Source organism: Lithobates pipiens, unplaced genomic scaffold (genome assembly GCF_037356315.1).
Source record: "Lithobates pipiens isolate NorthernLeopardFrog02 unplaced genomic scaffold, aLitPip1_a1.2 Scaffold_19, whole genome shotgun sequence".
In the NCBI taxonomy this organism is placed as follows: Eukaryota; Metazoa; Chordata; class Amphibia; order Anura; family Ranidae; genus Lithobates; species Lithobates pipiens.
This window is the reverse complement of record NW_027507764.1, coordinates 205103088-205130919: the sequence shown is the minus strand read 5'-3', so window position 1 is coordinate 205130919 and position 27832 is coordinate 205103088. Positions and strand designations below refer to the sequence as shown.

Below are 27832 nucleotides of genomic sequence, written 5' to 3'. Positions count from 1 at the left end.
CAGGTTTCATCCACCCAACGGTCATTGGGGATAGTTCCCCATCAGGTCCGTCTCCCCTGTGACAAGTAATTTCTCAAATATGGGCATTGTCATATTTTTGTAAAGCTATCACCCCTACCCCTAGCCTCTCTGTGTACATTTAGCTAAAAGTTGGAGAATCAAGCCAACAAATTAATGGAGCTGGGGATAAAGCCATATCCCTACATTCCAAAAGATTCCCAGCGCAAACATGCCCCACTATGAGCACTGGCATAGCTCTGTACACAGCTCAGAACCAAATAATTATCACCAAATAATTGCTGCTAGTTTCTTTATCTGCAACCACCATCTTTAGATTACATATTGACTATATCATGCACAGTTAGAAAGCACATTTGTTTGCAAAGTATTACAGTACTGTGTATTGAGGTCTGGGTTAATAATTCAAACCCAGTTGCAAGCAATAAAAGGTTGTACTCTCGATTGAATTTAAGCTTCCAACAGAGCTCATAAATTACATTATTTGACATTATGACCTTAGGGCACTGAACATGAGCAGAGAGATATTTGTGATTACATGGTCAGAAGTGCAGTGTCAAATTATAATGATAAAATTGAGTATATAGCTTCAAAATATAGGGCTGTTACAAGGTTTGTCCAGTTACAAAATGTGCATGTTCAATTGTTTTTAACTATTACATACAATACATGTTTGTTAAAAGATACAGTATATAGATATATGTGTTTATCAATTATTTTGGTAGAAGTCAATAAGCAAATCATTTTCAAATTTCTGCATACAAAAATGACCAATGTTTTAATCTTCCTGAGTATACAAATAATATACTATAAGGGATGTTTCATATTTAAATCAATACTAAAATAGGCAAATAAATATAAATGAAAGCAGACTATTTCTTGTACCTTTTGTAATTTAAATAAAATGTAACCCCCTATGCTAGCATTTTAACACCCTTCAATGACTACGACTACACTCCTGCACTTCTCCACTGACCACTGCCAATGTAATGCTCCATACACAAGGTCGGATTTTCCAATGGAAAATGTTCTATGGGAGCTTTTTGTTGGAAATTCTGACCATGTGTAGACTCCCTCAGACATTTTCCACCGGAATTTCCATCAGACAAAATTTGAGATCTGGATCTCAAATCTTCCAACAACAAAACCCGTTGTCGGAAATTCCGATCATGTGTACACAATTCCGACGCACAAAGTTCCACGCAATGCTCAGACTCAAGCAGAAGAGCTGCACTGGCTATTGAACTTAATTTTTCTCAGCTTGTCATATGCGTTGTACGTTCTTGATGTTCGCAATTTCCGACCAACTTTGTGTGACCGTGTGTATGCAAGAAAAGTTTGAGCCAACATCCTTAGAAAAAAATCCCATGAATTTTGTCGTCGGAATGTCCGATCAATGTCCGATCATATGCACAATGCATTAGAGTATATCACATACCACAAACCGCTGCACCATGTACACTGTGCTATACATTACATTCTCTAGATCGTTGGACTCTGTACACTGTACTGTACTTCTGCAGTCTACTTCTAGGAAAATGTACACGAAAATGAGTACTTTGTACTAATCCCCCTCAAATAACACAATTTTTCATATGTAAAGCAAAATTTCACCTTATAAAGGTGTTTAACAGTTTAAGTATTTTAAGGATACACCTTGCATTTTACACCTTGTACATCCCTTAGATTATTAGAGATACTAACAGGTAAAGCATTTTTTATTATTTCCTTCCTAAGTCCTTGTATCCTATTAAAAAAAGGAATCATTAAAAAGTATAACTACTATATGTAGAACACTGCGGCCCTTATCCTTCAAATTCTTACCAGATTTGCAGATGACCAAAACATAAGGTGATAGCTTTAGCTCTAAGATGGACACTATTGCATAAAAAACAACATCATTCAAACATTTGCCAAAGGGGATGTGGGAAACTGGGTTGCTTTAGCCACATGCAAAGTGATCCAGACATATTGCCGCCATACATTAGAATTAATGAAAGATATAACAAGCTATGTTCTGGGACAAGATCCCTGGCCACTGCTTGTCCACTGGACATGGGAGTCTGTTACTAACTATCAAAAGTCCCCAAAGCCATTTTTTTAACTGTAGCTAAAAGTCTCCTTCCTGTATACTAAAGACTAAATCTCCTATGCTGACAATAAGGGAATGGCTATTATTACGAGAAGATCAATATTGCACTGTGGAGGATATAACATATTATAAATCTGACACATATTCCAAATTCTGTTAGTCAAGCTGGTTGTAGTACCAGTCTACGGATTTTGGAAGTTTCTATGTATGGTATCTTAATTTTTTAAATTAGATTTGATTAGATCTTTAGGATTAACCTATTCTTTAATGTAATTGGTGGTAGAGTGTAGTGATAGAGTGTCTTTTTTTTTTCTCATTTGTTCTTTTTTTGAGAAGTCATGAGTCCCAACTCTACTATGCCTGTCCACCTCTCAGTGTTTTTCTTTTATTATCGTCTTTTAAAAAGTTCAAGACAATAAGCAGTCTGTTAGTTAAGATGTACATGCACTACAAGCTGACTAGCGGCTCAATGTGGTGAACGCCCAGACCTACAGCGTGAAACCCATTTGGGTTAGGCTGGATTGGGCCATCAAGATTGGAACGAAGCCTATTTTTTATGCCTTTACAATATTTTTTCATTACAATGATATGTACCATTTGCAACAATCTTAATTGTTATGTTCTCTTTTGATAAAATAAAAAAATGTATTGATAAATAAGATGTACACGCACTTAACACAGTACCTGTAATTTTGTAACTCTACAGTTTGAATCATAATTGTTTTTGTTTATATGCTAACTAAATACTTTTAATACTAAAATGGTAGAGTTAACATACCCTCACAACAAGGGCTGGACTGATTGGATGTGAGTGAGATTTTTTTTTTTTAATTAACCAATAATATTTATGAACACCTCAAAACATTAAGGGGTCTCTTGACATCAATAAGCACCAGATTATGGAGATGTGGTTCACTTATAGCGTCAAAAATGAAGCTCCATTACTTGAACATCTTTCAATAGGTGCCTGTCCTGGTTGCTAGGGGCATATTCTTCTTTTTGTTCTTTTATTAAATTAACTCAAATTTGATATTTGGTAATAAGAACAACCAAAGTGTGAGAATGCATTGCTGAATAGTCCTCACACAAAATCTGTAGAAACACATTTTTGATTTATGCTAATAATAATGTTATTGGCAGTATACAGAGTGCTGTATGTTTGTATTACATTTTTCTTTTTTTTATTAAATTGGTATAAAAGTATTCAATCAATAAGATTTCACTCAGTACAACTTTTAAAGGGCTGCTAATGAGCCTTTATCATGTGCAACATTCATAATTTCTTCTCTAAACTGTTTCACATAGACAAACAAGGATGGCCCAGAAGCTCATCAAACCATTCTTAATTGAATTCAACAGACACATCTAAATTCCTGTTCACTTACTTCATTGTCAGCCTTTCAGCAAAGAGTTCTCACAGTGAAATCATTATATTTTGCTGTACTTGCAGTGCTTTTCATAAGTATTCACCCCCTCAGTCTCTTACGCATTTTGCACTTATGGAATCAGATTTTTACCAGTTGATCTATACAAAATGTTTAACCACTTCAGCCCCGGAAGATTTCCCCCCTTAATGTTCAGGCCATTTTTTGAGATACGGCACTGATAATTGCATGGTCATGTGACGCTGTACCCAAACAAAATTGAGATCTTTTTTTTCCCACAAATAGAGGTTAATTTTGGTGGTATTTGATCACCTCTGCAGTATTTTCTTTTTTTGCTATAAAAAAAAAAGAGCGACAATTTTGAAAAAACAAAACAATATTGTTTATTTTTTGCTATAATAAATATCCCCCAAAAAAGTTAAAAAACATATTTTTTCATCAGTTTAGGCCAATATGTAGTCTTCTATATTCATATTTTTGCTATAATAAATAATCCCCCAAAAAAGTTAAAAAACATATTTTTTCATCAGTTTAGGCCAATATGTATTCTTCTACATTCATACTTTTTTTAAAAATAGCAATAAACGTATTTTGATTGGTTTGTGCAAAAGTTATAGCATTTACAAAATAGGGGATAGATTTATGGCATTTTTTTTTTAACTGGCAATGGTGGCGATCTGTGAATTTTTTTAGTGGGACTGTGACATTAGGCAGACAGATTCGACACTTTTGACACTTCTTTGGGACCATTGACATTTATACAGAGATCAGAGCTATAAAAATGCACTGATTACTGTAAAAATGTCACTGGCAGGCATGGGGCTAACACTAGGGGGCGATCAAGGGGTTAAATGTGTTCCCTCGTGTGTGTTTCTAACTGTGGGGGGGATGTGACTGACTGGAGGAGGAGACAGATCGCTGTTCCTAATTACTAGGATCTGTCTCTTCTCCCTTGTCAGAACAGGGATTTGTGTGTTTACACGTACAAATCCCCATTCTGGCTCTTGTGCCTGCGAACATCCCGGCCGCTGGCTACATGCATCAGGTCCCCCACCATGCAGCGGGTGTGTGTGCACCTCCTATGGCTCTTAAAGGAGCCGACCTACCAGTACGGCGATTCGCAGAGTGGGGGATGGTTAGAAACCCTTATCAGTGGTCACTTTCTGTACCAGAGACACAGGAGTAAGTGAAAGGAAATAAGGCTTTAATTCGGTAGTAAACCGCCTGCAAGGCAAAGTTATAATGTGCTAGTATGAGCTTCCATCTTCACCCAGTCTTCCTTCCAGGTTGGCAGGCTCCAGTTCTTTAATTGGATGAGCTGCAATGACATCACGCATGCACGCGGGAGCCGTTGTTCACAGCACATACTGCATGCCAGAGTACATTCGCCGGTGAAGTCACCGGCAACTTCACGTAAATATCTCTTAAACGGTGCACATTTAGGAGATATTTAGTGTACCTATAGGTAAGCCTTAGCTTACCTATAGGTAAACATCAACAAACTGAGTTTTTCTCCCACTGTAAGTAAAGGGTTATTAAGGCTTTACAAAAGCTAGAAATTAAGGGAAGTGGATTTATGAAACTAAAGTGGATATCAAATTGTACGAACAAGTAGTAGTATTGTATGCATGTACTGCAAGAACAGCAGTCTTGCTTCAACTGGCCTGTGCTTCTTTCACAGTGCTGCACATATACACAATCAGTGGAATGTATAGCAATAATTATACAGACTTATTTACATGGTATGCCCTATCTATTAACTTAGAAGTGTATAAAGTCTTTGTGATAGCATGTTACATGCTCAGGGGAATTCATACAGGGTGTTGTAGACAACCTTTAAAACTCTGTTGGGTGTAGCACATTGAAGTGGTGTATCCGTCATCACAGGCAAACGGTCTACCTGAAATATCCATAAGTGGATATATTAAAACACCCAGAGAAGATGTCCCCATAAGAAGGTATAGGCCAGTAGAAGAGAGAACACTCAGCACAGAAGCAGAATGGCAGACGTGGTATACTCTGCTCCCAGTGCAATACAATATATAGTAAAGCTAAGTGGCGTTTGAATGTCCTACATAATATCATAAGGAATCCAAATGGAAATGCTCAGGGGCATGGAAATAAATAAGTTTCATAGTAAAACAACAAAAAAGAGGGAGAATCATATATAAGCCAATAACCTTTGTACATCATAAAAGGAGGACTGCATAAGTAAAACTGCTATTATGGGATTCATATAGTAAATCTCTGCATTGCATAAATCCTTTTTAGCAAATGAATAGGATAATGAATATTGCAAAATAACCCCCATTGTGTCCTATACAGTTTTATAAAAAGTAAGCCAATTAAAAATAAAGGGTTGTTAGGCCACTGTAACTTGTATACACCATCAGCACTGCTTCCTATTGTAGTGTCCCCCTCTGTGTGTGATTTATAAATATAAATGCTGCAAATACCTCATTTCACAGCCGAGGTCGTGGCAATCACATGACCAGCCAGCTTTCTCCTTTCCTCCTCTGACAGGTGCAGAAAGAGGGGCTAAGATTCCCCTGCAGATACCAGTCTGGAGGGGAGTAGGAGAGGAGGAGAGAGCTAGCTGGTCATGTGATCACAATCTTGGATCTTAAATTAGGTATTTACAGCATTTATATTTATAAATCATTCACAGAGGGGCACACTACAGTGGGAGGCAGTGCAGAGGGTGTATACAGGTTAGTGTTATGAGAGCAGCAGGAGGGGGAGGGGCAGCACTGTCACGAGCAGACAGACAGAGAGGGGGGGAGGAGGACACAGGAGCAGAGAGGAGAGCAGATAGCAGATGACGGAGACATGTAAACTGACCACGCTGTCAGGCTCAGCAGCCATGATAAACCGTGGTCAGTTTAAATAGGGGAGGGTAGAAACTGGCAGGATCAACCAGGTTTTTTAGGTGTTACAGGGGACCAAATGACACAGGACAAGCACTGTGTCATATAACATGCTTTAACCATCTGACATCCGTGCTATGGCCGAATGATGGCCACAGCGCAGATGTGAATTCCCGGGAGGCCGTCATATAACGGCCTCCCCTGTGCACGCTCCTTTTGCATTTAATATTTAATTTAATATTTGCATTTACATTTTTACCATAGATACTCTATAAGTAAATGTAGCTGTTTAAAAGCTTTGGGAGCCAGTTTGCACTCCCACCATCGTGAATATTGCAGTGTAGTTTGTATTTTCTTCTCTCGAGTGGCTTTTACCTTCCACCGCTATTGTTCTCCTCTCACTGGCCCTTCTCACCTTCTATCCCTGCTCTAAAAAGTGCTACATTACACTTCTCTGTGGTGGGCCAAATGTTTTCAGAATGCCTCTTAGTTATTCTATTTGATCATTACTGTAGAAATGTCAGTGGAGGAAGGAGAAACTCATGTTCTGCCCTAGAGGAATTTACAGGAATACAAAATAATGGCCAACTGTTTCTTTTGTCACTACCTTGGTCTGGTTGTGTCCAGACTGACCATTTTCATCCATGATATTTTTAATGTTTTAATGATGCCATATGTAGGGATGAGCTTCGAGTTCGAGTCGAACTCATGTTCTACTCGAACATTGCCTGTTCGCCTGTTCAGCGAACAGTAAACAATTTGGGCTCTTCGCAGCAAATTCGAAAAGCCGGAACACCCTATACAAGTCTATGGGAGAAATCTAAAGTGCTAATTTTAAAGGGTAATATGCAGGTTACTGTCCTAAAAAGTGTTTGGGGACCCGGGTCCTGCCCCAGGGGACATGGATCAATGCAAAAAAAAGTTTTAAAAACGTCCGTTTTTTCAGGAGCAGTGATTTTAATAATGATTAAAGTGAAACAATAAAAGTGTAATATTCCTTTAAATTTTGTAGCTGGGGGGTATCTATAGTATGCCTGTGAAGGGGCGCATGTTTCTGGTGCTTAGAACTGTCCCTGCACAAAGTGTCATTTGTGCAGGAAAAAAAGTATTTTAAAATCACTTGCGGCTATTGTCGGGTCCCGTAATACAGAGAACACTCAATGAGTGTTCTCTGCATTAGCCGACAATTCATTCATTCATTCATTCATTCGGAAACCTGCGTTACATCAGAGGGGGCGGGGTCACCCACACGTCACTGGGGAACCCCTGGCTTCCCTCTCCAGCGTCAGAGGGGCGGGGTCAGGTGACGGGTGTCCCCGCCCTCCTAATATAAGAAACGTCAGCGCTGGGATCTCTGCAGTGTCTCCGGAGTGGAGACAGAAGAAGGATGTATGGACAGCGCTGGACTGAGAGATCCCTCGTCGCTGGATATGATCATCCATCGCTGGACCCCGGAGACCCGTCGCTGGATAGCAAGAGTGGATTAGCACCGCTGGAATCTTTTTTTTATTTTTTTTATTTTTAATAAAGGAATTTTTCAAAAGTGTGTTTGTCTTATTTAACCATTTTGACACTTTCTTTGTGAAATGGTAGGGGTACTTTTGTACCCCCTTACCATTTCAAACAGGGGGGGGGCCGGGATCTGGGGTCCCCTTGTTAAAGAGGGCTTCCAGATTCTGATAAGCCCCCCGCCCGCAGACCCTCACAACCAGGGTTGTGAGGATGAGGCCCTTGTCCTCATCAACATGGGGACAAGGTGCTTTGAGGGGTCACAGACCCCCAAAGCATCCTCCCAATGTTGAGGGTATGTGGCCTGGTACGGTTCAGGAGGGAGGGGGGGCCGCTCTCTCATCCCCCCCTCTTTTCCTGCGGCCTGCCAGGTTGCATGCTCGGATAAAGGGTCTGGTATGGATTTTTAGGGGGACCCCCACGTCAATTTTTTTTTTTAATTTGACACGGGGTTCCCCTTAATATCCATGTCAGACCTGACCTTGTTCTCATGAGACCACAGGACATGGTTCCAGTAATCCATGTCCTTAGTCTGCTTGTCTTCAGCAAACTGTTTGCAGGCTTTCTTGTGCATCATCTTTACAAAAGAGGCTCCCTTCTGAGACGACAGCCATGCAGACCAATTTGATGCAGTGTGTGGCATATGGTCTGAGCACTGACAGGTTGACCCCCCACCCCTTCAACCTCTGCAGCAATACTAGCAGCACTCATATATCTATTTCCCAAAGACAACCTCTGGATATGACACTGAGCACATGCACTCAACTTCTTTGGTTGACCATGGCGGGGCCTGTTCTGAGTGGAACCTGTCCTGTTAAACTGCTGTATGGTCTTGGCCACCGTGCTGCAGCTCAGTTTCAGGGTCTTCTTATAGTCTAAGCCATCTTTATGTAGAGCAACAATTGTATTTTTCAGATGCCCACAGAGTTCTTTACCATGAGGTGCCAAGTTGAACTTGCAGTGACCATTATGAGAGAGTGAGAGCGATAACACCAAATTTAACACACCTGCTCCCCATTTACATCTGAGACCTGGTAACACTAATGAATCACATGACGCCAGGGAAGGAAAATGGCTAATTGGGCCCAATTTGGATATTTTCACTTAGGGGTGTACTCACTTTTGTTGCCAGTGGTTTAGACATTAATGGCTGTGTGTTGAGTTATTTTGAGGGGACAACAAATGTACACTATTATACAAGCTGTACACTCGCTACTTTACATTGTAGCAAAGTGTAATTTCTTCAGTGTTGTCACATGAAAAGATATCATAAAATATTTACAAAAATGTGAGGGGTGTACTCACTTTTGTGAGATACTTTATTTCAAAATTTCTAGCAAAATGTGGCACAAAATCATCAACAACATAAAATTACCAAACTTTGCTTGACACATCAAAACCAAAATAGACCAAATAAGAGAAGATCATTGTAAGGAAGCTGGCCATAAATCAATAGATTTTCGTAAAAATGTTTGTAACTTTGACACTGGCATCAGAGACTTTTTAAATGTAGTTGAAACATTTTTCAAACTGTTGTTTGCTTTTAAGTTTTGGAATGAATAAAATTTCATAAATAACCCCCCCCCCCCGAAAAAAACCCTTATGCCGCGTACACACGATCGGAATTTTCATCGGAAAAAGCTCTGATGGTTTTCCCGTCGGAATTCTGATGGAATTTCGCTCAAACTGCCTACACATGGTCACGCCAAATTCCGACGATCAATAACACGTGACATACAACACGTTCGACGGCACTATAAAAGGGAAGTTTAATACTTCCGAGCATTCGTCAAATTGTTTCCGAGCATGCGTCGGAATTTTGCGTGTCGAAATTGCATACACATGATCGAAAAATCTGATAGAAAGGTTTTCCGTCTGAAAAATTAAGAACAGGCTCTCAATCTAAAGACCATCGGAAATGCCGACAGAAAAAAGACCAATGGGCATACACATGGTCGGAAAATGAAAAGCTCCCATCAGACTGTTTCTATCAGAAATTCCTGCCGTGTGTATGCGGCATTAGAACTAAGAGGAAATATTTCTAACTTGTTGCTTCAAATTTTTATATCTGTCTGATCAGGTCCGCCTGTCAGTTTTTCAGGTGGACCTGATTTGACCCTGCAGTCTCCTCTATAGAGAGGCAGATGTCAGCGGACACTGTCATCTGATCTGATCCCCCCCCCCCCACAAAACCCAGATGGATGGTGCTCCTATTTTCCATCTGTCCAGCGGATCTGATCAGATAGGATCAGATGGAAATGGACAGGCGGTTCCCTTTCCATCTGATTTCCCCATAGAAGAGAGTAGGACTGTGTCTGTGTCCTGTCATCCACCTGCTCAGTGGGGATCAGCGGAGCGATCCCCTGCTGAGCAAGTGGAATCCGTTAACACGGAGGTGGCCGCATGAATGAGGCCTTACCCTTAACCTCCTTAGTGGTATTTCCAAGTGTGGCTCGGGGGGAATTTTCACAAGTGGTAACCCCAAGCCACACTCAGGATTGCATCACAGGATCCAGGTAATTGTAACTTACCTTGTCCTCAGGACCTGTGATGTCTCCCCGCTGTGTCCACAGGCTATGTCCTCCACTCGATGTATCACAGTGCCCTGCTCCGTTCCCTGCAAGCGTCGCAGCGCACAGGGACGGAGCCCGGTGCCAAATTCAAAAAGTTAAAAACACATAATACATACAGTACACTGTAATCTTACAGATTACATTACTGTATCAAATTATTTCACCTCCCTTTTGTCCCTAATGCTTTGTCCAGGGCCCTGCATGCAGTTTTATATTATATTATATATATATATATATATATATATATATATATATATATATATATATATATATATATATATATATATATACTGTTATTTCTGCCTGGAAACTTGAGAATGTCCATGGCAACCAAAGAATGTCCCTTTATGTCAAAAGTGGTTTTAAACTAGCTAGAAAACAGTGATAATAAATTAGAATCACTTACAGAATTGAGTGATAATGATTTGTGGGGACATTAATCATCAAACACTGAAAGTAATGACAGCTACAATCTTGCAACTGAGCAAATTTCTGTATTTTTGATTTGATTACATTATTGAATACATGTTATTATTATTATTATTATTATTATTATTATTATTATTATTATTATTATTATATTATTATTTGTTATAATTATTTATAGTTATTTATTATATTATAATTGATGATTTCATGTTTCAAACTTTATCATACCCGGGATGTCTACTAGACTCTTGTTTGGACAGATTTAAGTGTGTTATTCCTAATGTCCTGTACACACAGTCTGACTTTTTGACGGAAAATGTGCGGAAAATCCAACCGTGTGTGGGCTCCATTGGACTTTTTCCGTCGGAATTTCCGACACACAAAGTTTGAGAGCTGGATCTAAAATTTTCCGACAACAAAATCTGATCGTTTCAATTCCAATCACGTGTATAAAATTCCGACAGACAAAGCGTCACGCATGCTCAGAATGAATTACCAAGCAAAAGCTATTGGCTACTGCTCTCTTTATAGTCCCATCGTACATGTTCTACGTCACCGCGTTCTGAACGATCGGATTATCCAACAACTTTGTGCAACAGTGTGTATGCAAGACAAGTTTGGGCCAAAATCGTTCGGAAAAAGTCTGACGGATTTTGTCGTCGGAATGTCCGACCGTGTGTACAGGGCATAAGAATTACAGACTTATAATATAAAACACTAAATTTCCATACAAAACAATGTATCGCTTTGAGCATAAAAAATCTGACATAATTATACCGGGAGGGAGGTTAAAGTAGTTGTAAAGTCAGAAGTTTTTTTTTACCTTACTGTAACTAATTACTGTATTAAATTCTGTAGCTTTCCCCGCAGCCCCTCCTAAAAACATACCTGAGACCGATCTTGATCCAGCGATGTGCACACGAGCCTAGGCTCTCTCAGCTTAATGCCTCCTCATTGGCTCAGATACAGCAGTGGGAGCCATCTGGAGTTGATCACAGCCAGTAATGAGGGAGTGGGGGGCAAGGCTCAAAAGCAAGCAGGAGTGCCCCCATAGAAAGCCAGCAATCGGCGGGGGGGGGCCGAGAAGAGGAGGATAAGGGCTACTCTGTGCAAAACCATTACACAAAGCAGGTAAGTATAACTTTTTTTTTTTTTAACAAAATACAAAATAAATCTTTATTATTACTTTAAAACATACATAACATTAACGGGATAGGTAATGTAACTGTTAAAAACGAACACAGCCAAGTCAAGCGTATAGCGCAGCCCTGATTATAAACTCGCTGTAACAGCATCAATCAGAGATAACTGCTGTATTTGCTACATACTAAACATGTATATTCTTTATGCTGCACATGGAATCTGTCAGAATTATATATTTCAACCATTTAAAGTGTGACCTATATCATTTTAGCACATTTACAGCTATTGTGAAGTGATGAATGTGCATCAACATAGGTGATCACAGCTCAAGTAAATATGAAAACACTGTTGGAAGCGATCACAGAAATCGGATACACCTTAAGGACTGAAGGAAAAGATTATACGGCACGCTTACATTACACTGAGTGCAGATGGTCCATTTACTAGGGCACAGTATAATAATTACCAGTGAGGTCTTTTTGCTTCACTTCATCAAGTGTATTCAGTGCAACAGCAGAGAGTGCAGCATTGTGTGGCAGCAACACAAAGCAACCAGCCACATTTCACATTTTAACCGCTTAAGGACTGGGCCTCTTTTTCAGATTCTGTGTTTTAAAGTTTTTTTGCTAGAAAATTACTTAGAACCCTTAAATATTATACATTTTTTTTTCTAGCACCCTAGAGAATAAAATGGCGGTCACTGCAATACTTTTTGTCACACCGTATTTGCGCAGCGGTCTTACAACTGCACTTTTTTTGGAAAAAATGCACTTTTTTGAATAAAAAAATAAGACAACAGTAAAGTTATCCCAATTTTGTTTATATTGTGAAAGATAATGTTACGCAGAGTAAATTGATACCCAACATGTCAAAATTGCGCCCGGAATGGCGACAAACTTTTACCTTTAAATATCTCCATAGGAGACGTTTAACACATTTTACAGGTTGCATGTTTTGAGTTACAGAGGAGGTCTAGGGCTAGAATTATTGCTCTCACTCTAACAATCGCGGTCACATGTGTGGTTTTCATATGCGAGCGCTACTCACGTATGTGTTTGCTTCTGCGCACAAGCTCGTCGGGACGGGGTGCTTTAAAATGTATTTATTTTTCTTATTTATTTCATTTTATTTAATTTATTTTTACACTATTTAAAAAAAAAATAATATTTGGGCCACTTTTATTCCTATTACAAGGAATGTAAACATCCCTTGTGAAAAAAGAATGTCAGGTCCTCTTAAATATAAGATATGGGGTCAAAAAGACCTCAGATCTCATATTTGGACTTAAATGCAATAAAAATAAAAAATAAAAAATGTCATTTGAAAAAATGACATTGAAAAAATGTGCCTTTAAGACGTATGGGCGGAAGTGACGTTTTGTTGGAATAAGGATCATCCCCTTCCTAAAAATGACCTAGAAACTCAATCAGGTGTTGCTAATCTCCTTCTTAATGGCACACAAAACCATTTAACTTTCACCTGTGATCCGCTGTGGTCATTTTGATTAGCTCAGAATGAAAAGTGCTTTCCTGGAGCATTTCAGTCCCTTATAGTGCGACTCACGCAAATAATCAAATATGGGTGGCAAGACACTAATGACAATAATGAAAGCATAGAGAAAAAATCCAAAGAGGGTTAGAGATATGATCTCAGCAAACAATCGATTTCTTTTTACATTAAGATATTAATAAATGTCCCGTTTAACAACCTATTGTGTGCCGACAGTCTGGAGGGCGGCAGCGTCATGACGTAGGGGGCGTGGCCGTGGAGCTCGTTCCTCCGTGCCCCCCCTGCTCTCCCTCGCTACCCTTCACCTCACGCCGCATGGAGCGCGGCGTACTCTTCAGCCTCTCAGACCGCACGAACGGACCGGACCGCTGACATCGGCGATACGGTCTCTGGAAGGGATCCCATCTGGACGGAGAAAACGAGCGGACCGGACCGGGAAGCAGGCACAGATGCTGGGGCCATACCAAGATGACCGGGTAGGATCCCACCGCTCACCGTCCGCTGCTAACTCTGCATAGGCTGGCTGATTCTCCGTGCTTTAACATCCTCGCTGACCCTCGCTACACCAAGCTGCTCTGGGATGAAAGAGAGCCTTAGGAGGTCAATGCTGATGCCGGGACGCCGGGACTAACTCCTCAGGGCTGCACCAGGGAGGTGGTAAGCGTATCAGCCTGTGAGGGCTAAGACAGCTGTACAATATCTTTGCTTGGTGATATTGAGGAACTTGTTATATTGGTGAAGCTCTGAGATCGTATATGTGCTGCGGGCCCCCTCATAGTAAACAGTGGGGAGATTATGGACCGTTCTACACCTATTCAGTGTTGAAGTAATAGCAATAATCCCTGAATGAAAATCAACAGTGACTGGTATTATGCTCCGCAATTTCTGCTGGAGCTGTGGAGTAGCGGTTTAAAAAACATATGAGATATATGGACAGCATACCAGACAGGGAGATACCCCCCTGGTTATAGCTTTGGCTTATTTTGTTTCTACCCCCCCCCCCCCTCCTCTATGGAACAAGAAGGCTGTTTTTGAACGTGGACCCCCGAAGGACAGTATTCCCCTGCACACTCCAAACCTGCATTAATTAGGCTCTAAGAGTACTTGGAGAGGGGGAAGAGATAAGAGATAAGAAGAGGAAAAGTTATAATTTGCTTGCTGCTGAACCTGCTTTATCTGCTAAAACCCCCCCCCTTTTTTTCTTCCTGAAACATAAAGAATAGCTGAACAGATACGTACATAACCAAAAGGGGGAAGATTGTACTGAACAGTAGCCATTGGATGCATCTTGAGGGTTAATATCTGATGTTAGAATCTTTCTGGCGGGAAAAGCTGGAAAAGGCATTTAAAATCATTTACTGTAGTGGGTCGGTTTTGTACCTTCCCAGTCAACAGTTAAAGGTCTGAAGTTATTCGATACCATTCCCTGCTTTTCGATTCTTGGGTGGGATAACTTACTACCAGTATAGATGTACTCATTATAACAGCTATAATAATATTAATGTTAATATCTCTCCACTGCCTAGTTTGGGTCGCTTTGGGTAACTCAAGGAGATATACGGTATGAACTTGGACAGATGACCTACCTGCGAGGTGGAAAGCATTTGAACTAGCTTCCATCCGTTCTGTTTTTTTTTTCTTTTTCTTTTTTTTTTTTTTCTTCTCTTTTTTTTCTGCTCTTGATATCTTTGATTTAATTGTTCATCATTGAGGGTGATATTAGCCCCCTGGGATATCTCTCAAGGCCTGGGAGAGAGGTATATTAGGTATATTAGATCAGTGTGGAGATAGGGGGGAAGGAAAGAAAAGGGAGGGGGAAAACAGTAAAGAGAATAACTTGGCGATCGATAGATAGTGAGAGGTGGACCTGGGTCTGGCCAAAATGAAGGGAAAGGCAGGTAAGGCAAATAAGACGATCACCCCGGCGGCAAGCCCGGTTGGAATCCAAAAATACATGGCTGCAAATTCTAGTATCAGAGAGGATGAAGAGATCGGTAGCCCTAGAATAGAAAAACCATCCCGCTCGGGCCCAAATAGACAGAAGGGGGAAGAGGGTAGGGGGGTAAAAAACCCTACCATAAAGTTAAGTGAGGTTAAAAAAAAAAGCGGAGTAAACCCACAAAATGAAGGAGTAGTCCAAAATAATCCCCAGGGAGCGGTGGGGATGGGTAACAGAGAGGCAGAAGAAATGGTCTCGGATAGTCATAAAGAAATCCCCCAGTCCCCACAAATTAGGGAGATGCTCTCTGAGATGTTCTCGAGAATGGAGGTCTCTCTAAGGGCGGATATCGCAACAATAAGAAGTGATATAGGCTTGGTTTTAGGGAGAGTGGAGGAGATAGAAAATAGAGTTGAGAACCAAGAGTGTAAGATAGACGGAATTGTAGAACAGATAACAGCCCTCCGTAGGTCAAATAGATCAATTAGATATAAGTTGGAGGATCAAGAAAATAGAAGTAGGAGGAAGAACATACGGATAAAGGGTCTCCCGGAGTCACATAGCGGTTCCGCCCTGGGAGAGATAGCTCAACAGATTTTTGGCCCTCTAGTGGATAAGGAAGTTACAGCCCCATTGAAAATTGATAGAATACATAGAATGACACGCCCCCGGGGGATCAGATCAGAAGCACCGCGAGACGTTATAGTGCGATTTCACAATGTAGCAGAAAAAATGCAGGTAATGAGAAGAGTGAGAATGCAGTCTGGGGTGGTCCATGAGGGCACGGAACTGCAGATCTATTCTGACTTAGCGGGGGAGACATTGGGAAGAAGAAGATGTTTAAAACCACTCACGGAATTATTGAGAGCGGCGGATATCCCATTTCAATGGGGATTCCCAGCATGTCTCATAGGGAAGAAAGAGGGACGATCTGCAGTTCTACGCTTCCCAGAAGACCTCCCAGATTTTTGTGACCAGTTAGGTATACACCCTGCCCCAAAGATTGAATGGGGCTGGGAGGATGTATTAGGGGGTCAGGGGAATAGCATCCAGGGGAGGAAATGGCAGGATGGGCCGAGCAGTAGGAGATGAAAGTAGAATACTGGAAATGAGCTGAGGGAATGGGCAGCGCTGAGAGCTGAGGAGTGCGGGAGGAGGGGGAGGGAAGGTGGGGGGTGGGACGGGCGGATAAGGGTACGAGCCCTAGGGATACTATGGGGGTGCGGCGAACACAAATATCGGCCCACCAGTGCCATGGGCTTAACGGGAAGGGGGGTGTCCTACCCAGTCTCATAAGACGTTCCGTTATAGGACAAGGGGGAGGTAGGGAAGGGATAGGGGGGGAGGGAGGGAGAGGGTGGGAGGGGGGTTTTGGTGGCTTTTTGGGGCTCTCACTCGGTCCTCCCATGGGGTTAAGGGGGACAGGTACCACTGGATCCACTAGGCGCTTCAAGAAGGAAAGGAAAATGGAAAGCGAAGTAGAAGGGAAAGAAGGAAAAAAAAAAAAAAAAAGGGAGAAGAAAGAGGGGGTATTACCCCGTGTAGAGAGCTATGGTAGTCCTTAATGTTATCACTTATAATGTAAGGGGGTTAAATTCAAAAAGGAAAAGATATAGGATAAATGACGAACTGCAGTACATGGAAGCTAATATAGTATGCCTTCAAGAGACGCATATAACATGCACTTCTGGGGTTAGATTGAATTCGGCTAATTTTCCGGTGTGGTTTTATGGGGATTCCCCATCCCCTTACGCGAGAGGGGTTGCGATAGGGTTTAGTAGCACAATGAGGTTTAACCTAGAAGAACGTCTAGTGGATCCGGAGGGTCGTTACCTGTGCCTAAAAGGCAGGCTGTTGAATGTTAAATGTACAATTGTCAATATCTATGCCCCAAACAAGAATACGGATAGATTCCTGAAGAAAGTATTAAATAAAATAGAAGATTTTAAAGAAGGGAAATTAATCCTGGCGGGGGATTTCAACTGGAGTATGAACCCTAAAATAGATACTACAGGGGCAGGCCCTAGGATATCTGAGCACAAACAGAAAATGCTCTTAAGGGCGTTAACGGCATGTCAACTATACGATACCTGGAGAACACTGCATCCAAAAGATAGGGATTATACATGTTTTTCCTCAGTCCATGGTTCTTTCTCCCGAATAGATTATATTTTTCTGGAACATTCACTTTTAAGGGTACTTAAGAAGGCTGAAATAAAGATAAGAACAGTTTCAGATCATGCACCTGTGCTGATCCAGCTGGAGATCGGGGGGGATCTGGGACCGAGGATAAATTGGAGATTGAATGAATCCCTATTACAGGATAAAGATACAGTAGACAGGATCGAGCATGAGATTACACAATTTTTTAATCTGAACGACACACCGGAAACCTCTAGCCCTGTATTATGGGAAGCGCATAAGGCAGTTATAAGAGGGGTACTAATAGGGATTGGCGCAGGGAAAAAGAGAGAGAGGGAGAGGAGGAAAACCCTATTATATGAGGAAATTCAGAGATTGGAACAGATGGGGAGACCATGGGGGCTTCGGGACACCCAAGATTTAATAACTAAAAAGCGAGAGTTAGATGAGTGCTTGGAGCAGGATAGAAGAACGGCCTACCATATTCTGGGAAGAGAAAGGTACCAATGGGGGAATAAATCAGGTAAATGGTTGGCGAGGAGAGTGAAGGAAAAGAAAAATAGAACTTTTATCCCAAAAGTAAGAAACGCTGAGGGGGACATACAAAATATGCCAGATGATATTATGAATACATTTTTTTCATATTATAGGGGCCTTTATAACATCGGGCGACAGGATAAGGTAGAGAATCGAGTAGGGGAGGAAATAAAAGATTATTTAAATCAGATAGATATCCCCAGGGCCAAGCAAATAGAAATGGATGCACTAGAAGCCCCAATATCAAGAGGGGAAGTTGAGAGGGCGATTAAAAATACAGCTAAGGGAGGCTGCCCGGGGCCCGATGGTTTCCCGATCTCATACTATAAGCAATTCCAAAAACAGCTAGTCCCAAAACTATGCGATTATTTTAACGCAGTAGGGAAGGGCGGAGAATTCCGCGAGGAAACACTTTTGACGCATGTGGTCCTGATCCTCAAAGAGGGAAAGGACCCAACGGCAGTGGAGAGCTATAGGCCAATTTCCTTGCTAAACTCAGACATCAAACTGTTTGCAAAAATTATTGCTGAAAGATTAGGACCGCACGTGTCGGAGTGGATCCTGCGGGATCAAGTTGGATTTATTGAAGGGAGGGAGGGTCGGGATAACACACTAAAGACCATCATGTTATGCCAAGAAGCGGTAAGACGGGGGGCCCCCACGGTACTCATGTCAATAGATGCGGAAAAGGCATTTGACAGAGTGGGGTGGGGGTTCCTGTTTGAAGTGCTGGAAAGGTATGGATTAGGGGAGAGGATGAGGGGCTGGATAGAAGCCCTATACACCCACCCGAAAGCTAAAATAAGAATAAACGGAGCCCTGTCTCGCCCCCTTGAGTTGCTCAATGGGACAAGACAGGGCTGCCCACTATCCCCATTATTATTTATATTGTCGCTTGAACCCCTGCTGATGGCCATTAGAAAAAATCGGAACATTCATGGGATATTGGCGGCCGAGAGGGAGTTCAAGGTCGCTGCGTTTGCGGACGATCTTTTGCTCTATGTTTCTAACCCTGGGGCTTCTATACCAGCAATAATGGAAGAATTATTAAAATATGGGAAGGTCTCTAATTTCAAGGTTAATATATCTAAATCGGAAATTTTGAATTTAAATACGCCAATAATAGAGCAAAACATCCTCCAATCTAAATTTCCCTTTAGATGGTGTGGGAGGGAATTGGCCTATTTGGGAATAAGGTTGACAGCAAAGATGAGTGATCTGTTTGAGGCCAACTATATGCCCATACTAAATAAAATTAAACAACATTTGGAAAGGTGTCAATATAAAGCTCTATCATGGACAGGTAGAATAAACGTAGTCAAAATCTTTATTTTACCAATCTTCACCTATACGTGCCAAATGATCCCAATAGTGTTACCACAGGCTTATTTAAATAAACTAAAAACTTTGATTAATAGGTTTATATGGAAAAAAAAAGCGGCGAGGGTGGCACTGAATACCCTGATAAGAAGTAAAGACAGGGGAGGGTTGGCAATGCCGGATTTTAAAAAGTATTATGAGGCCATAGCAATTTCACGAATCCCGGATTGGATACACAATAAAAAGGGAAAGGATTGGGTTGAATTAGAAATTAAGTTAAGCAGTAGGGAATTAGGGGAAATAGTATGGATACCTGCAAAACATAGAGAATTAGGCCATAGCACAAACACACTGACAAAAAATTTACTTCAGATATGGGACACAATAAATAAGAGACATAACTGGGGACATAACTCACCACTAATGCCACTATTGGACACTAAATTTTTTATCCCAGGGCAAGAGGAATACTTATATTATAGTAGATGGGTTAAGAAAAATAACATTAAATTACAGGAGGTGATGGAAGGAAATAGGATGTGCACATACGAGGAAATTATAGGGAAATGGGGCCACAAACCATTAGATAAATGGAGATATCATCAATTATATTATTTTATTCAGTCTCTACCACAGCCACTACGGGGTAAGGAACAACTTAGACCACTGGAGAAGCTATTAGTGAACCGTCAGTGCCTCGAAAAAAGGATCTCAAAACTTTATAAAATCCTAATAGAAAGAATAGAGCAAAATTACCCCCCCTGTCTAGAAAAATGGGAAAGTGAAATCGGGTCCTTAAGTAACGATTATCATAGAAATAAGATAATTAGACGTACCTACTCGGTTGCCGTAGACTCACAAACACGAGAGATGTCATATAAACTTTTTACAAGATGGTACATAACCCCACAACAAGGAAACAAAATATGTAGTGCGACCCCCCGGGCATGCTGGAGAGGCTGCTTGGGGGAGGGGGTCATTTGCTCATATATGGTGGCTTTGCCCTAAGATACAGACATTCTGGGGTAAAGTAATTGAAACTATTTTTGAAATAACTGGGGAAAGGATCAGGAGGGATCCATGGGTATGTTTATTTCATGATATAGAAAAAGGGGAGAGGGAGTATGGGAATTCCTTGATCCCCTGTTTATTAAATGCTGCTAAATCACTGATACCGCTAAGATGGAAAAGATCGGATCCCCCCTCAATGAGGGAATGGGCAGAAAGACTAGAAAGGATACGAATTATTGAAGAGTCAATGTATAAACTGGATAATATGGAGGAGAGGTACCAGAATAAATGGCATCTCTGGGTATTATTTGGTAAAACTGAAAATTATTTGAAGATGGTGGAAGGTTAATCAAAAGAAATCCCATGGAGCAGGATCGAGTGAGAGAGGGGAGGGGGGGGGGGGAGGGAGGGTAAAGGAGGATAACCTTTATAAGCACTGATGCTGTATGTATTATTATGTGGAATGGTTTATATATGTTTTATAGCTGTTTGTAAATTTTGGATAACCTCAAAAATAAAGAATTTAAAAAAAAAGATATTAATAAATGTATCTTGCTGCAAATTTCTAAATGTTTACTTTATTTATTTAAAGTATATGTAAACCCAGTGACTAAAATCTCATATAAGCTTGTCACTGAAATTTCAATAGACAATAGATACACACAGCACAGCTAGCCCCCCCCCCCCCTCTCCACTTCCTCCTCACAGAATTTGATTGACAGCAGCAGAAGTCAATGGCTTCCCCTGTTGCCTCTGTGACCTATTAGAAGGGAGAGAGAGAGACCAATGCCGATGCAGATGTGCACAGTACCGGATCGCGATACAATTTATGTATAAGATGGGTAATTTGGCGATATTATTTTTTTTTAACTTAATACTGTAAGGTAAGAAATTATACTGCATTTAGAACCACTTTAATTGTTACTTATTATTTAACCACTTGCCGGCCATCTGTACTGCGGGCGAGCTGCGGCTGTAGGCAAAGTGACGTATCTGTATGTCGCTGCCTACTTCCAAATTTAGGGTGAGCGCATTCACACCCCCCACCCAGCTCCCGCTGTGATTGTGCGCCGTAAGAGCCTGTCAGCAAGTCCCGGCCAATGATTCATGGCCAGGACCTGCTGATCGGCTGTGTGCAATCACAACCCAGAGCTCTGTGTTGGTAAACAATACAGAGCTCTGTGCAGAGGGAACGATCTGTCAGTTCTCATCCCTGCAAAGCAGGGATGAAAAAAGGAGAGAGCATTAGAGAAAAGAAGCACATTTTACACACATTACACATGGTTAGGCACATGTTTAACCCCTTGGTCACCCTTCCCAGCCAGTGTCATTAGTACAATGATAGTGTATAGTAATATCACTGATCACTGTATTAATGCCAGTGGAAGTTAGTCAGTCCTCCCCAGTGTCAGATTGACCACTACAGTATCGCAGTCCCGTTATAAGTCGCTGATCACCACCATTAGTAGTATAAACAATGAATAAAAAGATAAAAAATGCCAATACATGAAACAAACGCTGGCGAAAGCGTGGAGATCCTCGACTTTGGAAATCAATGAGACTGTGAATAGAATGTATAATACTATGATATAAGTGAAAATTTTAGCTCTTGAAACGGACCAAATCCCCGAATATGAAAAAAATATGGCAACCTTGGATAGAATTTTTTTTGCCATCAACATTTGATAACAGAGTACTATTACCATGGTAGTACATTTGATAGGTTTCATTTCAAATATGGTTGTTCAAGGACGTTGTGGTGGCTCCCGACCGAACCCTGTGGAACTCATTACCCTCTCTCTATACATCCCTCTCTTTCCTTCTACCCTTCTTCCCTTCTTATTTTTATTTATATCCATATTTACTTCTTGACTTTGGAAGCTCCCACATATGCTACCTATGATCATATAGAATTTTTACAGTTATAATTGTAACTGTATAAATTAAGATATTTCATTCAAATACAGATCAACAGTTGCTTATAACTTTATTACTTTTATTTAATAATATATAATTAGCAATCTATACTATTCTTTGCATTTATATAACTGAGCTTCATTAATTTGATTGGTAACAGATTATATTGTACCCTTGTATAATTTACCTTTGAAGGCATAATAAAATATTTTGGCAAGGAAACAATTCCAATATATACCATAGTTTGTAAAACTTTCCCACAAACCAATCAATAAACACTTATTGGAATTTTTTTGTTATCAAAAACATGTAGCAGAATACATTTTGGTCAAAATTTATAAAGAAATGTGATTTTTAAGATTTTTTTTTATTGGATACAATTTATGGCAGAAAGTAAAAAATATTGTTTTTTTTTTTCCGCAAGAAATAAAAAACTCAGTGGTGATCAAATACCAGCCAAAGAAACCTTTATTTGTGTAAAAAAATTATATACGTTTTATTTGGGTACAGCGTTGCATGACTGCGCAATTACCAGTTAAAGTAGCGCAGTGCAGAATAGCAAAAAATGGCCTGGTCAGGAAGGGGGTTAATGATCCCACTTAAAGTAGCAATAATAAATACCACATTAGTTTTCAGGGTACATATAACTATGAATAAATTGGGGCTCTTTTGGTGTATATAATATATATGTGTGTGTGTGTGTATGTATATATATATATATATATATATATATATATATATATATATATATATATGTGTGTGTGTATATATATATATATATATATATATATATATATTCATTTTCTATTTTGTCATAATAAAAAAGTTTGAGGAGTTGCCAGCTGTTTTTTCCATAGACCATAACTATGAATATATCAGAGACAAATATGTTGTTTTAAGAGATTTTGGAGTAAATTACATATGCGTAACATAAAAGGGTTTCACAGCACATATTTGTTTTTAACAGTATTTAATATTTAAAATGTTTCATAGAAATAGCTTAAGCTCAACCCGAAATATTTCCTGAACGAAAAAAAATATGCCTGAAACATCCAACAAGCATTTCAGCCTGACAAAGGGGTTGATTTACTAAAAGTAAATAGACTGTGCATTTTGCAAAGGTCAGTTGCTCCAAAACTTAGTAAATGAGGTAAGGCTTCACCTTGCAAAGAGTACCCAATCACGTGCAAGGAAAATAAAAAAAAACATAATTTTTGCTTGCACGTGATTGGATGATGGAAATCAGAAGAGCTTCTGCTCATTTACTAAGCTCTGGAGCAACTGCACTTTGCAAAGTAAACAGTCTATTTTCCTTTAGTAAATCAACCCCAATGTGTTTGTCTAATGCAGAATACAAGCCTGAGGCTGTAATGGGGGTCCTGGATGCCATGCATGGCCAAAGTTGCTAAGTGCCTGCAGCAGCCAGGGTGGCAGTAAAGGGATAAGATGACGTGTGTAAGTGCAAGCACTAATAATAAAGTCAGTGGTGGAGTGCTGATCCCTGAAAAGGTTAACTGGAATGCAATCCTCTTACTGCATTGAAAATGTGCATGTGTGGGGGCGGGGACAAGTGACAGCAGATTGTTTATCTGCCTCAACAAATCACAATGACAGATGTAATCTTTCTACAGCTCTACTCAGCCCATTGTGCTGCCATTTGGCCTAAATTTCTTTCTAGTCAACACTTCCGAGGACAAAAAGGGGGATTTCAATACAGCGATGCCACTATAATAAAGGATTATATTTACTTACATCGATTAGTTACAGTAGATCTTCAGAGTACTGCTAGATATTATGTGATGGGCTTCAGTAGATTTAGCTGGATGACACTTGCATAAATAAATTCAGTATCACATCAAACTGCTCCATTTAAAACTAGATATCCACGTGTGAACCTTAATTTGTACCTTACAGCGGAATGTATCAAATCCAGTTACTAACATTGTCAACATATTATAAAAAGTTGTCTAGAATTTTAACGTAATATGAATCACTTGCTGCAGTACAAATATATTTCATATTTTTGCAGTTTAAAGCATTTCCTGCCTGGACATACATGGATATATATAAAAAAAAATACATGTAAAACTAAAGGCATTAAATAATAATTATATTATAAAGCATGCAATGGGGTTAATTTACAAAACGCAAATAGGATGGTTCAGTGTGCAAGGGCATTTTCCCTTAGCTAAAGCAGCCCATACACAAAGTGAATTTCTTTCCTGCCACCACACTGTTGTCAAGGGAATCCCTCCCGGCAAACATTGTATTTTCCTGGCGGGGGCAGCTCCCCCTGCCAGGAGAAGACAGTGATTATTGCTAGCGGCTATACTAGTCTCTAGTGATAATACCATGCAAAATCCGGCAGGCTGGTTGTACCCAAGTTGACCAATCAATCAACCTGGGTACATTCAGCTGGCCCATACACGGTTAGACTCTGAGCCTGTTCCTGCTGAACCGGCCAAGATTTGAACCGTCTATGGCCGGCCTTAGTAAAATGTTTCTCAACTTTTTAACCCTTAAAATAATTATTAGGTCCAAGGGGAACCCCGCTATGATAACATCATTGGGAGGCAGTGGGGAAAATGTGGATAACGATAGGAGTGCAGCACTGCATAATATGCTAATAAATAATTACAATAAAAATGATTTATGATTAATAATCCAAAATATGTGTAAATAAAAGAACATACAATATAAAGAATAGTCCACATATAATTACTACAATGGCAGCAAAACCGTATGTTCTTTTATTTGCACATATTTTGGATTATTAATGACACAGCGTAATCACATACATTTTTATTGTATATTAGCACATTATCCAGCGATGCACTCCTATCCTTATCTATACTTTTTGTGTCCTGTATCAAGGTTATAGTGCTTAGCTGCAGGATATCTTTCATAGTTTCTTTTACATATTTTCTCACATTTATCGCACACTTAGCACAATTCTATTCTTTATAATTAGTGGGAAAAATGTACCTTAAATTGGTGGTCAGTAGGAAAAATGCCACCCTTACAGTGGTGGTCAGAATGCCACTCTTAGAGACAGTTAAAAAGATCACTGATGGCACACTGCTGGGTTTTCCAAGTGGTGCTGTCCCCAGGACCATGCAGCTACCATCAAATGGGGGGGGGGGGGGGGTTAACCCACAGCTCAAGGAACCCCAAGCAACCTCTGAAGGAACCCTAGAGTTCCACTTAACTAAGGCTTACTTGTAGGTACAAAGAATATCTCTTAAACATGCACTGTTTAGGAGATATTCACCCTGCATGCAGCCAGTAACATCACTGGTGCATGCGCTCTGAAGGTCCGGCATAACTTGCAGGGCCATGCGCATGGGAGTGACGTCATCCCGGCTCCGGCAAATCACTCGCGAGCTTGCTAACCCGGAAGAAAGACAGGGGGAACATGTCAGCCCTCTCAGCAGTGACTTTACAGAGCAGGAGGGCTTCATTCCAAGGTGAGTATTTCATAATGTGCTAGTATGCGATGCATACTAGCACATTATGCCATTGCCTTGCAGCTTTTTTGTTTTTTATTTTTGAATATCTGTATTTTACAACTGCTTTAAACTTTGTTGAGAATAGCTGGTTCAGTGAATGAGGTGATGCTGAATCCCATCATCCAATCATGTGCAAACATTTTTTTTTTCTTGCACGTGATTGGATATGCTTCGTAAAATGAATTTTCACATTTGCAAACTAAGGAAACATTTCTCGGCGAAGTGAATGTTCTATTTGCCTTTAGTAAATCAACTCTATTAAATATAATATATTATCATATCATATCATTGTTGAATGCTGTATTAAACTATATATGACCTTGACAAATAACATTATATTTAAATATTTAAATATAGGATGTTAATTCTATTACTGAAAAATTCTAGATAATAAATGATATTTTTAAGTGTAAGATACACATTACAAAAGGTAATAAAGTAACAAAAATATCCAAAGAAACTGTTAGCAAAAAACTAAATGACCTAATTTAACACTGTTGTATCCCACTCCTCTCTTGGTATAATAATATTAAAAAATGACGTGCTGAACATTTGCAGCCAGCGATGATAATAACGGTTGTAGTAAGTGGGTGTAACAGCCAGTCCATCACTGGGCACCCATGCCACTGCACTGGATGTACAGCTATGCAGACTTGCAGCATCTCGACCTTGCGAAAGTGCTGCTGTTCCTCCACCATGCACTCCCTCCCACCATTCCTAGTAGTTTCTATTTGTGCAGCCTTGCAATATGCTCCCCCAGCCCCTACTGCATTGAATGTAACCCTTGAGCTCCAAGACAGCTCTTCACACACTCCCTCCCCTACAACATGACTCCACATTGACACCAGCTGTCGACTGTAACCATGATCATCAATGCATTTATTAGCTCGTGCTCTGTCCTCGGTGTCAACTTAGAAAAATGCACACAATACATGTGAATGTGAATGAATGCAATCATCCATACTGACTACAATTAATCATTTAAACAGAGAGGGCCTTTCAAAGCACTACACAGTAGTAGCATCCTGCATTGCCTTTCTGTAAGGGTAGTGCAGGCTTCTGTGTTAATCCAATGCATCTCTTCTGCAGATCACTGATACAGCTATATAAGCACAGATGTTTTGGGTATCTCTTACCTTTTCCTGAGCCCTGCTAAGCCTTTTCTGGACGTTCTTTGCAAAGACGCCTGTTTTCATATCAGCCATGGCTGCTGGTCCAGGGAGCCAAGTGAGAGGAATCAGATGGAGCCTGGAGGCTGAGAGAGAGAATGAGAAGGGAGGGGATGGGAAGAGGAGGAGTTCCAGCACCAGGAGAGAAAAAGACACTGATGGGGGATAATATAATGAGAGCAACAAGACAATTAAGAGGAAGTGAGAGATGCAACAATGCGCATAAGGACATCATGGATTATAAGGTTTCCTGGATTAAAATGCTGTGACGTTATGGCTTTAGCTGCATCTATAGGGACACCCTGCTAGAATGTTTCTATAACGAAAAAATTATATATATATATATATATATATATATATATATATATATATATATATAAAGTCTTATACTACTGTACAGGTAAGGAATGTTCTACCTGTGAAGGGTCATCTAGGTACATCACTATGTATTGAATGGGGATGTGCTGCTGTCCATGGTGCTGAACTTGCTCATTGAGAGTGTGTATGTGCCTTGGAGTTAACACCCCGATCAGTATTCAGGATGAAGAGTCCTATTTGCTAGGCTGCCTCCAGATTCCTAATGAGATTTACTAATGTAAATGAAAATGAAATCACTGGTATAGATCCACCACTCTGCAATGTGGACTACTGGGATTTAACACATCAAGAGTGTTTTTTTTGTTTTTTTTGTTAAAGCATGGTGTATGAATAGGCATTTATAATGGTTTGTGTGGATACTAATGGGAGAGGTAAAGAGCGACTC

General features: G+C 40.2%; 1 protein-coding gene across 14 annotated transcripts in view; it reads right to left on the bottom strand.

Moving 5' to 3' along the window:
• The window catches only part of AMPH (amphiphysin), a 301464-nt gene extending 274249 nt beyond the window's left edge, over positions 1–27215 (bottom strand). For 11 of the 14 annotated variants that reach the window (XM_077491634.1, XM_077491643.1, XM_077491639.1 and 8 more), the window contains exon 1: positions 27037–27198. In XM_077491634.1, the coding sequence (XP_077347760.1) occupies positions 27037–27105 (69 nt within the window). In that variant the 5' untranslated portion in view covers positions 27106–27198. Of the gene's footprint in view, positions 1–27036 lie in introns of all 14 variants that reach the window. The other 3 variants (XM_077491630.1, XM_077491632.1, XM_077491631.1) reach the window with 3 other exon arrangements.
• Between the last annotated feature and the right edge of the window lie 617 nt (positions 27216–27832).